Raw genomic sequence first — 10,064 nt, forward strand, 5'->3', positions numbered from 1 at the left:
GAGAAAGAGATAGACAAAGAAAGATAGAGAGGCAGTGACAGACAGAAAGACAGAGACACAAAGAGAGAGTGAGGGTGGGAGGAGAGGGGTTGGCAGAGAGACCCGACAGAGGACACAGAAGAGGAAGAAAAGAAAAAGAAAAGGGAGACCAGCAGTGCCGGCGAGTGAGCAGAATGCAAGTGGGGCAATCAGCGGGCCTAATGGCTGAGAAAGCCGTCCTGACTTCTGTCTGCCCGCCAGCCATGAGGCCAGCAATTGGCCACGTCTCTTTCTTCAGAGCCCCTTCACCCACTTCCCTGCCAACCCCCCCCCCCCCCCCCAACAACACACACACCACACACACACGCACGCACTCACACAAACACACACACACTGACACATGCGCGCACAGGCACGCACGCACGCACACACACATACACACTGACACATGTGAAAACACACTCACACATGCACACACACACACACACAGAGGTGCCGTTCATGCACACAGGCCTCTTCCTTGCCAATTCTTTCCACACTGTTTTTCCATTCCTCCCCCTTGCTTCCCCTGCACACCACACAGTGAACCTCCCACCCTCACATGTCAGTAAACAAAGAAATAATTTAATTGAAAATACAATTAAGCATAGACTTCAACGTGTTTATGTCAGGTACGGCGGCTGAACAGTCAGAGCTCTTGATTCTCACCTGATTGAGTGTCTAGAGTTCAATCCCCCGTTTTGACAAACCTGATGGGGACTGGAGACTTGAACTAAAGGTGGAGGATTTCCTCCCCAGCCAACATCATACGCAGACCTGCTAGTGCCTGATTCCCCTTGGGATTTTTTTTACACATGCAGAAGATCAAGTCTAAAGATCCTGTAGTCCAGGTCAGTGACTGGTGGGTTATGGAAACATGGGACTACCCCCACATACATGAACCATAACAGTCTCAAGCAACATGAAGTTGATTATGTAATTTTTTTTGGTTTTAAATCTGTATGGTGAAAAAATGCAGGAAAATGCTTACAAGTGAATATATATATATATATATAAAAAGGGGGGGGGGGGTTAGCGGGGGGCGGAGGGCAGATGAAGGTAGTGGCTTTTGAAATGTAAATAACAGAAAGATTGTCTACAGATCAGATGTTGCCACTGAACACCAGAAAGGCATATTTACAAAATGGATGTCGCCACTGCACACCAAAGACCATACGTTCTGTTTAATGACACACAGAGGGCAACATGGAAAAGTTGTCTAGACAGTGACAGCTGGAGTAGGTGTGGTTAACTGGCGTGAGTGTGCGTGTTTGCATACATATGTATGTATACACATACATATGTATGTATGTGCAAATGTGTGTGTGTGTGTGTTTGTGTGTGTGTATGTGTGTGTTTGTATGTGTATATATATATATGTATATATATATGTATATATATATATATATATATATATATATATATATATATATATATATATATATATATATATATATGTATGTATATATGTATTTGTACATATGTATATGCATGCAAGTGTGAGTGTGTGCGTGTGTGCTCATGCATGCTTGTGTGTTGGGAGGGGGTGGGTATGTAATAATATTGATAGTAATATATGTTTGAATGTTATGCTTGTATGTATGCATTGTTAATGTGTGTGCATAGTTTGCTTTGTAATGTGAGTGTGTGTATTCAACTTTGATGTGATGTGGTGTACACATATAATATCATGTGCTTTTGAAGCATGTAGAGCAGTTTTCTGGATGGAGTGCTATATAGGTATCCATCATCATAATCATCATCAACACCATCATTATGACTATTATTCAGCAAATGAAAATGGTAAACAATTTCCATCTGCTGGAAACTATCTGTGAGAGAGAAATGTAAATATTGCATGCTGCAAGCAAAGGACACACACAAACACACACACAGAGGCACAGGCACAAGCACGCACCCACACAGCGCAACAGAAAATTCAGTTTTTCGTTGAAAAAAAAAAAGCGGCAGGGTGGGTAGCAAGTGTGTGCGTGCAACTTCTCAACATTCAGCGCTGTCCTCCTCACTGTGTAAAAACTGAGACAGGAGAGGGGAGAAAGGCGTCTGTAAAACAGGAAGCATCACTGGAGGTGAGGAGTGAGAGTGGATAGAAGGGAAATGGGTGTGGGTATTAGGAAGAAAAAAGAAAAAAGAAAAAAAAAGAGAAACAGAGAGAAGAGAGAAAGAGGCAAAGGACAGGAAAGAGTGGAGACAGAGACAGACAGAGAGACAGAGACAGACAGGGATAGAGAGACACAGAGAGAGAGAAATGTGAGAAAAAAAGATAGAGCAAAATAGATGGTAAAAGACAGGAAACAGACAAGACAACTTTGCTGGAGCCTCATGCACACACGAGCACATGCATGCACGCCCACATACAAGACACTATCACTCACACACACACACACACACACACTCACACACACACCTTCCCCTACTTGCAAACTACCCAACACACTCACACACACACACACCTTCCCCTACTTGCAAACTACCCATCTCTGCCCATCGCCCACATAAACCTGCTAATGGCGTGAATCATGCAATGTCAACTCCGTGTTCCCACACGCTATCTTGACAAACAATAATGGGGAGGTAGGAAGGAGGGTGTCTGGGGAGGTCGGGGGGGTGTGGGGGTCGGAAGGCGCCTCTGTCCAGATTGATCAATACTGTCCCTCCTGACTGATCCCTGATTAGTTCTACCACAAAAAGTAATGCGCCGCCTGACAGGACACGGGGGAAGTGGGGAAAGGTTGCGTGGAAGTGCCGCCATTGTTGTTAACAGATACGGACATGACTGCCAGAGCATCGCATGCAGAGAGATGGTGGGCGCCATCATGGAAGACATCCACCAAATGCCACTGCTGCCGCCGATACGTTGGTGCTCTCGTCTGTTTCAGCCTGGTCTGAATTTAGCTTGTGCATCTTCAGACTGGTGTGAGTTTAAGAAATTTTGTGAAAGAAAAGGGAAGTGGGCCAGGGAAAAGTATGTGTCTTCAGGCTGGCATGAGTCAAAGATAGATTATTAAAAAAAAAAAAAAAAAGAAAAAGAAAAAAAAAGAAAAGAAGAGAGTAAAAAGAAGAAAGAAAAGTGTGTCATGGTGTAATATGTACATTCAGGCTGGCATGACCCAAAGATAGATTTTTTTTTTTAAAAGAGAAGGAAACTGGGTCAGGATGTAGTATATATCTTCAGACTGAAGTGAATCAAAGATGGATCATGGAATTTTTCTTTTTAAATTAAAAAAAAAAAGGAAAGTGGGTCAGGGCACAGCATGTGTAATAAAATGTAAAATTTCACTTCACTTCTCTCTCCCAATCACGCAGTGATTTTGCTGTTGGTGGTATCATCATAAATCATAAACATTGTTTTTGTTGAAATCCTTTCATCCTTTGACTGCTGGCTAGAGTATGAAGATATCAATATCAATACTGAATCCTCAGTCAAAACATTTCATTACTGATGTTTTCTGATGTTGTAATTAAGCATAAAAATAACTGTTGCTTACAGTTACATACTAATTGTGTCAGGTTCCCCCCTCCCCCCCTTCTCCCCCCCGCCCTATTCCCTCCACCCCACCACCCCCTTCTATCAACAGCGTAAGTATTTGTCTTTTATTGTTTTAACCATGGTCAAAATGCTTCATGTTTTTAAGACACCCTACCTATAGCACATGCTCCCACAATTTACCACAAACATGGCTTTTCCTTTTTCGGTTTGAGAAGAAAAAGACTGAGGAGGGAGATAGTAAAGACAGAAATATTCATACCATAATCATTCCTTATTGTAAGATATTCTTTTAAATTACATCTGCAAAGAATAATACAGATAAAGAGACTGGTTGATGGAGAAGCATTATAAATGCTAAAAATGTGTTCGCATCATTTCCTTACCATGTGTACATCCACATAATCTGTTCACATCTGACCTGAACATATACATGACCTGTCCATATCCTTACATCGTGAATAAACATGTTGAAGCACAAACATGACATGACTGTTTCAACTTAAAAACTAATTTCACGGCATCAGTACACTTCCTGAACAAAACTGCTAGGACTGGCGCTTTGCAATTATTTCCCAAACCATACAACTGACATGTAACTCAGTAGTAATTGTCATGGATTCCAAACAACAGCTGTGGACTCAATGGAACACAAAATGTAAGCATAAAAGTATGGCAAGCTGTTGCCACCAATTGCTGTTTCCACCTGTTACACAAAAACATTGCCTGTCTAACAACTGCCAGCCCACTTCACGGTGTCTGGTAAGGGAGGAAACTGTAAATTGCCTGTCTAACTGCCATCCCACTTCACGGTGTGTGGTAAGGGAGGAAACTGTGACATAGCTGTTCACATCTTTGGCAGAGTTACGGGGACATGAGACATAAGACTGGAATAAATTACCCAAGATACAAAAGCACCATAGTGGCAAGTTGAATGATGCCACAGAACAAAATAAGATGACTGAAAATTCCCAACTTTTTTCCCCCAAAAAAGCCAAGCAAGAGAGAGACAGACAGAGAGAAGGAAGGAGGGAGGGAGAGGCAGATAGAGAGAGAAACAGAGAAACAGAAACACACAGGGGATGTATGCAAAGAAAATATTTTGGATAAAATTAATCTCATTTCAGTCATATGAGTCTCCAACTGTTTGACAAAAAACAAAAAACAAAAAAAACAAAAACAAAAAAAACAAACTTTTCCTGACTCAGCTGACCATCAGAAACATCTCTCATGATCTCTGTGAACCAATCTCTAAATATTTGTTCCAAATGAACATTCCCGGCCATGGGCTTGCTTGATCTAGTTGTCACAAGTTCAGTTTTCAAAAAGTAAGCATCAAGAAAAACTCTGATTATTTAAAATATTATAAAATGTCGTGTGGGCAGGGTGTGGGTGGGTGGGCGTGTACAAATATATTTAATTCATTTTGTAACCTTTAACCTATTTTTTTCTTTTGTTCACTTGTGATCAAGAAAGTCAATATAGTTGTGCATTTAAATACTAACATTAAGTATAAGCTGATTCAGTTGGTGCGGTGAAAACAGAAATCAATCACTGATTATTCAATGTTGTGTGGAGGAGTATTGGTGGGTGGATGTGCATATATATATATGTTTTTTTAACCAAATCTTTGTTACTTTTGTTTACTTGTGATCAAGAAGATCATTATAGCTGTACACTTTAATCAACACTGACACTAAGTACTACAAAGTACAAGCTGGTTCAACTGGTGCCGTGAAAACAGGAATGAGTCCAGTAGATTGCAACCAACAAAAAATCATTGACATTACTGTACACACACACACACACACACACACACACACACACACACACACACACACACACACTCACACACACTCACACCCACACACTGTTCAAATTCAGAACCAGAAATGACACCCACAAACACTGTGAACAAAAGGCATAGGAGTCACTGAAACGTGTGTACTCACAAACTGGATCAGCTTAAGGAATCCTCGTGGTTCCTTCAGCACTGAAGCATTGAAGTTGCTCATAACCTGAGACACAATAAGAAACAAACAGGTAAATGTCAGGAATGGTAGTAATTCTAAGATTCTGCATTTCTTAATATAAATGTCAGGATTAGCAGTAATCCTATGCTTATGCATTTCTTAATCACTTTCACTTCACTAAAGGAACAAGGTAGCTCTATTCATAATATTAAACAAGACAATAACCTGTCAATAATGTTGTTTCCATTTCAGTAAAATCACTCCCACAAAAGCCTAATCCCCCCGAAAGCCAAGAAGAGTGCTCTCTCTTGAAAACTGGAGAAGGCTCTGGCATAATGTTATAACCTATGAGTTTTAATACATGATTGTTATGTTTTCTGTACAAACTGTTCAAGGTATTTTATTCCATAAAACAATCAACACTGAAGCCAACCAAAGGCTATCTAAATACTACTTACAGATAACCACGCTGTTTTGCCAAAAATTATGACTGATATTGCATCAAAACATTTTTTTAATCCAGAAAGAAGCAATGATAACTGAAAGTGTTCAAAATTACTTGATTTCTAACCAGGCTCTTTGGAATAGGACAAATGGCCATATTTAGGAAAATGCAATGAGAAATGCAAGAAACAGTTTCAATTAAAAGCCCTGAAATCTCATACACCTACAACACTGCCACCTTCTAGTCTGTATTGGCATGTTATTGAACTCATTCCCATGGAAAGATGAAAAAATATTTTTTTTAAACAACTGTAACCAGTTACTTTACTGTGTAAAAACAGACAGCTTCAATTCCACCTTATAGTACCTTTAAAATCCATAACAATTTTTTTTTTAAAACAAACTAACAGCCGGCATCTATATCAAGAACAAAGCTGCTTTATGTGCTATCAATTTGCATATCACTTCTTGTTATGCCCATGCTATTCACACTTTCGATCAGGAGAGCGGAAAAATCCTAATCCCAACCAATGGATATGGTGTTAGGACGTAAGTACATCACACCACAACTGGCTAGTATACCAGTCCTGGGATGTGTTCCAGAGACACACACTCAATTATAACACCTTTTCTACAGCCATTACATGCATTATCTGGCACAAAATATGTGCAAATTTAGTTATGGTACACAATCAATGAATAAATGGAAATGTTCTGTTAATTTACCAACACAAAACACAAACATTGTAAAAACTTTCTGATATTTACTTTTATCAACAGAAAAATCTGAAACCTGAATGCCGGCATGTGGGACCCATACTTGAACTTTAAAGAACAAAGAACAACTCAAATGACTCAACAACTCGACCAAGCTACTCAGTCCATAGTCGCAGACAACAGACCGAGATATCCAGACTATATGACTCAATTATACAGAAACAGACTTCTATCCCTGGTGGAACATCACTGACATGTCTGTCTGACCACCATATGCACACAGGCCCAGACAGATTAGTTCCAGGCTTATCAACAGGTAAATTCCTGACACCTGCAAATGAGACAGCTGCACACATACTCAAGCCAACAAAATACAGGGACATTTTTGGAAGAAAAGCCATCCAGAACAGCATAGGCTTTGTTAATCTGTTCCATTTTGGTATTACAAGTGAATGAATGTAATCAGCTTGGAGAGGTTGTTATCAGTGTGGGGACTACTGCAATGTGAACCTAAATCCAGGGATCCTAAGCTAAAACTTCTTTCAGGCTTCAGGGACTCTTTTACCATGATCGTAAGGGTCCAAGACTACCTTCAGATGGTCATTCTAATGTTGCACATTCTAATCAAACCTGCTACACAAATACAAAGGATGAAAACCTAGTCATAATAAACATCTAAAATTATAGGCCAAGAAGGGCGAAGAGAATCAGAATTACTCTTGCTTGCGAGCAATCCATCCCAGCGTCAGACTGAAACTCTGATATGTGTTCTCACTAGAAAATAATGGACACACTAGATGAACATAATGCAGTGCATGCTTTCCATTTTCAAAACATCAGGGATGTGTTCTTTGGCATTATCAAAAGCCTTGAAATGTATGCACATATGTGTGTGTGTGTGTGTGTGTGTGTGTGTGTGTGTGTGTGTGTGTGTGTGTGTGTGTGTGTGTGTGTGCGTGTGTGTGTGCTTGTGCATACATGCGCACATGCATGCATGTGTGAACACAGAAACAAACAGGAATTGGCAGCATAAGACCTCATCAATGGAGATTCCACGAATCTTTTATATGATTCTGTTCCTGGTTTGTTAATGTAAGCAACCACTCTTTGCAATTAAATCTAGTATCCTGTTTCACTCTTCCTGAGCAATGTCATCGTGAATACTGTCAACACGGGCTCTCAGTGACCAGTTTTCCAAAAATAGTTTCCTCAGTCACAAATGTTAAACCGAAACGACTGTAACCCAAACCTTTGCTGGAAAAACTACACGTTTTGTCTATTTTCTACGGGTGATTTGTATGTTTTTAAATTATAGTCTCAGACTAACAGATCAACACCTTGCCCGACGATGTAATAAAAAGGTCGAATTAAGCTTGATGACTAATCCGTCCAGTGGTAGACTGTAGATCCCCAGACGATACAAGAATCGAAACACATTTGTTGAGCCTAAAATACGCACAGTTCTGACGACTGTGCGAGGAAGAACCCTCACATAAATTAATTGGTGGGTTACAAATCAGCATCCTATTATGCATCAAACATCTTTACACAAAACAGAATAGCAACAAATGTGACAAATGTTGTCTGCTACGAGTCTGACCTGTCCTGCGGCCTCCATCTTGAAATGCTTTTGGGGCAGTGTTTTCGCCTCTGGAGGAGGAACTTAGTTGTTAATGGGCTGCAATCTTACAAATATATTTTCTTTGTGTTCATATTTTAATTTTGGATAATTCTGTGTCAATAATGATATTTATTAACCACTTCATACAAGATGTATGTTAATTGTACGTTTTCTGCGGATTTAACAAAGGCTTCAATCGAACCGACCCAAAAGATTATCTATTTCGTCGTGTGTTACGCGACAAAGGAAAATATATTTAGGCTCTAGCAGATTTTCTTTTTACGAAAAATCAATGTCTGAAACAACCAAATTAATCTTAATTTTACTTTTTAATATAATCATGTTGGTCTTCTCCACTGATTTCTGAAACTTGTCTGCTCGTCTCCAACGTTTGAAAAATATATATACAGCGGCGTTCCTTATTTGTTGGTTTGTTTTTGTTTTGCTCGCCTGTGCACCAGCAGAGACATTCTGCAAGAAAAGATCCAGGAATGTCTGTCGAACATCGACCTCACTGGAAAAGACACTGGCGAGGAATGGAAACCGTTCAAAGAATCCCTTTGCAACATCCTGGGCGTTTTTGAATGCAAACAGAGACTGGTTTGATGAGAACGACCCAGAGATCATCGAACTCATAAACATGCTCCACAGGACTCACAGATATCACCTCAGCGACAAGACCTGTGAGAAGAAGGAACATAAGTACCAGCAAGCCAGGCAGCTCCGTTCAGTACGTGGCGCTGCTGTTGTTTCTGCTGCGGATGATCCTGCTGCTGCTGCTGCTGTTGCTACAACTGCTACTCAGTTCAGTACGACTGTTACTTATACTACTGCTGCTGCTCAGTGCTGCTGCTGCTCCTCCTCCTTCAATCTTCAAATTGGAAAATCAGCCGTCATTACTGACTATTAATGACCTGTGTGCGCAGAGGCGTAAATACCTAGCTAAAACCTAAGTAGACCTATCTTTTCCTCCGGAGGGGGTGACAATGAGAAAGAGCATGTATACATACTCTCTCCCACCGTCACTCGCAGCGTCCCTCCGGGGAAAAAAAAAAGGGGGGGGGCGGGGAGGGGGGGGGGGGGGACTAAACTGTGATCTTGTTCAGCTCCCTCTTGAAAGCTGCCAAGGAGGGAGCCTCTGCTGCTGTTGCAGGCAGGGAGTTCCAGACGGGGATGGTTGATGGGAAAAAACTGTATTTATAACCATTTTATACATCAGGGTCAGCCTTTGTCTGCTCCGCCGTGATTCGAGGGATTCCCATCCTAGTTCTTGCAGCATGTGTGTTACGCTGCTGGTCCGCCCGTAGTCACCGTGCACATAACGTGCTGCTCTTCTTTGCACCATTTCAATCTTGTTCTTTTGACCTTCTTTGTACGGGCTCCAGACTGATGAACAATACTCCAGGTGCGGGCGTACAAGAGTTTGGTAGGCATTGGCTTTGGTGGTTTTATTGGATGTTTTTAGATTCCTTTTTAGGAAGCCTACCATGCTATTGGCTTTGTTGGTGACTCTTGTAACATGTTCTTTCCAGTTTAGATCATTTCTTATGTCGACGCCGAGATATTTTGCGCTGTCAACATGCTCGAGGGTGTGTCCTTTTAATTTGTAGTTGTAGCTGATGCGGTTCCTTGATGTTGTACAGGTAAGGACATTACATTTTTCTGGGTGGAATTCCATTCCCCAACGCTGTTCCCAGTCAGACAGGGTGTTGAGGTCTCGTTGGAGCATTTTACAGTCTTGGATTGTCTTGATGGTAGAGTAGACTATACAGTCATCAGCGAA

The 10,064-nt window shown here is 41.0% G+C and overlaps 1 protein-coding gene across 2 annotated transcripts in view; it reads right to left on the reverse strand.

The window, feature by feature from the left end:
- Positions 1 to 8,288, reverse strand: part of LOC143285071 (synaptophysin-like) — a 127,714-nt gene extending 119,426 nt beyond the window's left edge. For both annotated transcript variants that reach the window (XM_076592263.1, XM_076592262.1), the window contains exons 1-2: positions 8,261 to 8,288; positions 5,479 to 5,544 (exon numbers count right to left, since the gene is read on the reverse strand). In XM_076592263.1, the coding sequence (XP_076448378.1) occupies positions 5,479 to 5,544; positions 8,261 to 8,278 (84 nt within the window). In that variant the 5' untranslated portion in view covers positions 8,279 to 8,288. The remainder of the gene's footprint in view (positions 1 to 5,478; positions 5,545 to 8,260) is intronic.
- Between the last annotated feature and the right edge of the window lie 1,776 nt (positions 8,289 to 10,064).

The sequence above is a fragment of the Babylonia areolata genome, chromosome 8 (assembly GCF_041734735.1).
Source record: "Babylonia areolata isolate BAREFJ2019XMU chromosome 8, ASM4173473v1, whole genome shotgun sequence".
Taxonomy (NCBI): domain Eukaryota; kingdom Metazoa; phylum Mollusca; class Gastropoda; order Neogastropoda; family Buccinidae; genus Babylonia; species Babylonia areolata.